The sequence below is a fragment of the Guillardia theta genome (genome assembly GCF_000315625.1).
Source record: "Guillardia theta CCMP2712 unplaced genomic scaffold GUITHscaffold_115, whole genome shotgun sequence".
Classification (NCBI taxonomy): Eukaryota; class Cryptophyceae; order Pyrenomonadales; family Geminigeraceae; genus Guillardia; species Guillardia theta.
The window spans coordinates 181328-185824 of NW_005434559.1; the positions used below are offsets into that span (position 1 = coordinate 181328).

General features: G+C 57.6%; 2 protein-coding genes across 2 annotated transcripts; one reads left to right on the forward strand and one right to left on the reverse strand.

Moving 5' to 3' along the window:
* Positions 1–1132: 1132 nt before the first annotated feature.
* GUITHDRAFT_117772 (hypothetical protein) lies at positions 1133–2647 on the reverse strand (the record flags this gene model as incomplete). Its single annotated transcript, XM_005823025.1, has 9 exons — positions 1133–1252; positions 1304–1401; positions 1459–1587; positions 1702–1753; positions 1796–2021; positions 2070–2100; positions 2148–2199; positions 2243–2302; positions 2405–2647. 9 exons carry the CDS (start codon positions 2645–2647, stop codon positions 1133–1135), a joined length of 1011 nt encoding a protein of 336 aa, XP_005823082.1.
* An 803-nt stretch (positions 2648–3450) lies between these two features.
* On the forward strand, positions 3451–4275 carry GUITHDRAFT_117773 (hypothetical protein; the record flags this gene model as incomplete). The annotated part of the gene is made up of 2 exons (XM_005823026.1): positions 3451–4101; positions 4150–4275. 2 exons carry the CDS (start codon positions 3451–3453, stop codon positions 4273–4275), a joined length of 777 nt encoding a protein of 258 aa, XP_005823083.1.
* Between the last annotated feature and the right edge of the window lie 222 nt (positions 4276–4497).

Sequence of the window (4497 nt, forward strand, 5' to 3'; positions counted from 1 at the left end):
CATCCCTCACTCCCTCCCTCCCTCACTCACTCACTCACTCACTCCCTCGAATCTCCTTCTCTCTGCTCCTCTTCGCTCGCCTCTGTCTTCCACGTACTCTCCCTATCTTAGTCATCTTTCCCTCCTCGCCTCTCCCTCGCTTCCCTTCCTCAATTTGCGTCAGGTGGTTGCTGGAGTCAACGTTCTTCACGCTTCTCAGTCTGGCCAAGCTGCCTGCGTGGTGAGGAGAGGAGGGGGGGAGGACAGGGGAGGGAGGGCAGGTGGGAGGGCAGGAGGGTTCTGGCAAGTCCTGAGAGGGAAGAAGTGAATGAGAGATGGCTGGAGGATGAGGAGGAGACCAGCAGAATTAGAGAAAAGAATGGCAGGGGAGGAGAGGCAGGAGGGGAAGGAGTAAGAGGAGGAGCTGCAGGATGCAGCAACAGCAGCATTGGGAGAGGGGGAGGACAGCAGGGGAGGAGGAGAAGCACGAGGAGGAGGAGCACGGGGAGGGGAGGTGGAAGGTGATGGTGGTTGACTTGGTTCAGGTTCACTGCAACGCGGCAGTTGACACTTGCAGAACAGCTTCTGTCGTCATGATCTCTCCCTCCAAGTACTTCATCTCCCTCGTACCCTGACTCATCCCCCTCGTTTCCTGCCTTATCTCCCTCGGGCCTGCCTCGGGCGGCCCAGTCCCATCCCCCTCGTTTCCTCTCCTCTCCTTCATTGATCTTGTTGCAGGTGCGAGCGAGTTCGCGTCACGGCAGGCTGAACTTCGAGCCTCCTCCTCCTCTATCCCGCATGCCCCCGCCTCCTTCCCTGCCACCAGCTCTCACTTCCCTGCTTCCTCCCCTTCCTCCTCCCTCCGTCCTTCTCTTCCTATTATTTTGGTTTTCTGAGGATCGTCTGCACGTTCCTCCTCCTGTTCAACACGGAAGTTCGTGAACTCTTATCCACCAGCCGTCGGCTCTGCCTCTTCCCATTCACTTTCACACTTCGCGTTCCATTATCCCCTCCTCATCTCTTGAGGATTATCCGTGAAACGAGCGACTCTCGTCTCCTGCCCCCCGAGGCCTCCACCACGGGCTCTGAGATCTTCGAAAGCAGCGTCCCTCCTCTGCGCCACGTCACCCTCCAGCTGGGAAGACAAGGAAACCTACAGGGCTCGGCTCACCGCCGACCTCTCCCAGCTGTTCTCCTGCTTGACACCCAGCGGAGATCGCGCATCCTTCCTGAGACCGCTGCCCGCCATGTCCCCGACGCCTCCGCAGAGATCCTGAGCGAGGAGGGAGCTTGAGGGGCAGGAGCAGGTCAGAGGCTACAGCACCTGATGACAGAGCTCCCATCCCTGCGCCAGGAGAGCTTGCAGGAGGCTGCTGCTGTGGTTCCATCCTCCAAGCCCGTGAGAGGAGACCTCGACCCCTCCTGAGGAGGAGGGAAGAAGTGACCAGGAGGACGGGAAGGCACAAGGCGTCCGGTTACCGTGCGAGCCATCGAGGTTGAGCGTGAGGAGAGTGCCGTCGAGGGAGTAGGAGAGGTGCTCCATGCTTACCTCCTCCGCTACCGCAGCCCTGATGCTCTTGATGACATCCGTCGGACCGTCCACGTGAACTGAGAGGGGTGAGGAGGGAGGAGAACCAGGGAGAGCAGCAGGAACGAGGGCACGTTGAAGAGTGGGGGACAGGGAGGGGACTGAGAGTTGAGGAGGAGGGAGAGGAATGGTACCTGTGTGTACAAGCCCGGTGGAGATATCGGTGAAGAAGGTGAGGACGCAGGTCTGCAGGAGAGTGAGATGCTGCGAGTGGAGATTCGTATCTACCTGCGTCCAGGCGTCCTGAATGATCCGCTCGAGCTCAGCGAGCTGGAAAAACCTCGCCTGATCGCAGCGCACCGTCATGGAAGCGAGAGGAGGAGGAGGAGCAGAAGCAGCAGCAGGAGAGTCTCTTGCCTCAAGGAGAAGCTCTCCTGATTTGATCGGGTCGCGGGGTACAGCGAGGATGTCGTCTCGCAGGTAGGAGAGGATCAGCTTGAACTTCTTGGGGTCCCTGCGGCGAGTGAGCGAGGGGGAAGGGGGAAGGGGGGAGGGACTCGACCTGTCGATGAAGATGTTTCCTTCCTTATCGCCTGCACCGGGTCAAGTCCAACTAGAGGAGGAGACGAGCTGCTCGTACGTGAGACCGGAAGCCTTCCCATCAGGATTCCAGCAAGGTAAGAGTCCTTCACCTGCTCCAACATCACCCTCCAGCACCTCGACGCCTCCCGTCACCCGCATCAACGTGTCCTTGGACGCCGTGAAAAGTCGACCCCCCACGTTCAACGACACGATCTTTCAGCACACACTTCAGACAAAGTGCAAGCAATGCCTCTTCCTCTCTCCCCTCCCCTCCCCTCCCTCCCTCCCTCCCTCCCTCCCCTCTTCCTTTCTCACCGGGCCCAGGCTATCTACGTCCACATAGTTCCACCCTGATGAGGGTCCGCAAGCCAGTCCTCTCACATTCCCGGTGCCCGCGTCTCTCTCCCTTCCCTCCTTGCCGCTGCTGCCGCTTTCGCTATCGATGCACTGTTTCCCCACTTCAGCAAGCTCTGACTCCCAACCCGAGCCCACTCGAGCTTCAAGGCGCTTGAGCGCTGCTCCCGAAGGCTCCCACCGCTCCACCTGCTCAGTTCTCATCAACCAAGAGCAGCAAGCAAGAGGAAGGGTCTGCCTGCAGCTTGCAAGGGTCCTGCAAGTCACTGATGCGCTCAAGCTCGACCTGAAGGAGTGAGAGGAGCGGTTGGAGAGAGCATGCGGTACCAGAAACTTGATCTTGGCATCAAGGTAGTAGACCCGGCCGACCCTCTCCTTAAGGACTGAACTCAGTGCCTCCTTCAGGGCTGTTAAGTTTCTGGCGCTGGCTCTAACTCGATTTTCCTGGCATGCTGAAACCTGATCTGGTGTAAGCAAAGGGAAGTTTGGTTGATACACAAGACGGAAGTCGGCAGACAAGATGCAGGAATCCAAACATATCAAAACATTTTTTCACTTCCATTTTCATCATATCTATTCTCGTCATCATCTCAACCATCATCTCAATCATCATCACAATCTCAATCACCGTCGTCATCGTCGTCAAAATTCTCCGCCTTCATCAAACTCTTCATGATCATCACACGTGTCGTCATGCTCATCATCACGACATCAACCAAGATCACAATCGTCATCACACCAGCCTCCCGTCACGTAGCATGTCAGGCGTCCCGCCATCGTCTCAGTGAATTTCGTGACCAAGCATCTTTCCACGACGCACGCACCCTCTTCCCCTCTCTTGCCCAAGTCAGGCCGCAAAGTGAGTTGAGGTGACTCCGGAAACAAACCCGGCAAGAGGCCCGGTACGAGCGGGGATGTGGCATTTCCATTGCGTCCTGATAAAGCTTGCCATAGATTTGGTGGGAGGAGGAAGAGGAGGAGGGAGGTAGCAAGGGAACGCAGCGCCTATGGGCTGTCATATCGCTCTGCTGCTCTTTGCTGGCTCTATTGCCTTCGCAACAGGCGGCGAAGAGCGTCTCGTGTTCCTCCCAGAAGCTGCCGGACAGCTGAGCCGCGTCGGACTTTCACCCTCCCTTCGCTCCGTCGACGTTGAGCTCATGGTTGCTCAGCAAGAGGCTCGTCGTCTGAACGATGAAGGAGTAATGATGATGAGCTCTCTACAGTATGACCGAGCAGAACATTTGCTGAGGCGAGCGATTGATATCCATCCTTCGTACCCTCCTGCACTCTGCAACTTCGGAAGGCTCCTGGCGCGAATGGGGAGAGACATGCAGGCAGCAAGTGAGATGATGAGGAAAGCCCATCTCTTGCTTCCTTCCAACGCAGAGATCAGCTCGGCCTATGCTCGTTTGCTGGACGAGGAGCTTTCTGACTTTCGAGCTGCTTCCAAGGTGTACGAGGAAGCGTTGTCAATGCAACCCAGTCACCATCACCTCCTCCATAACTTCGCTGAGATGCTGCGAGGACGTCAGATAGACGACTCTCGAGCACAGGAGCTCTACAAGCAGGTGCTCAAGGCTCGCCCTGACTTCTCCGCCTCCTCCATCGGCCTCTCCCTCCTCCTCCTCCGAAGCGGGAAACTCAATGAGGCGCTTCAGGTGGAAGGAGCTCAAGTTGCCGTATGCTCTGACTGACTGGACCCGCAGGTGCTGCAGGAAGCTCTCGTCCTAGACCCCAAAAGCGTCTCGTTGCTCAACCAGCAAGGCCTCGTCCTCTTCGAGGCCCATCAGATGAACGAGGCTGACCGAACGTTTCGAAGCGTGAGGAGCTGAAGTGGAGGGACGAGGGAGGGCGGTGAGAGCTAAGAGCCCATGGCAGGTGCTGGCAGTCGATCCTTCCAACGTGATCGCCTTGTGCAACCTGGGAACCATCTGCTCATCTGACGGGGAAAGAGGGAGCAGGGAGGGCTTGTCCTTTCTGCAAGTTAGTCTTACTTCCAGTGACCCCATCCTCCTCCTCCTCCTCCTCCTCTCCTCCTCCTCCTCCTCCACCTC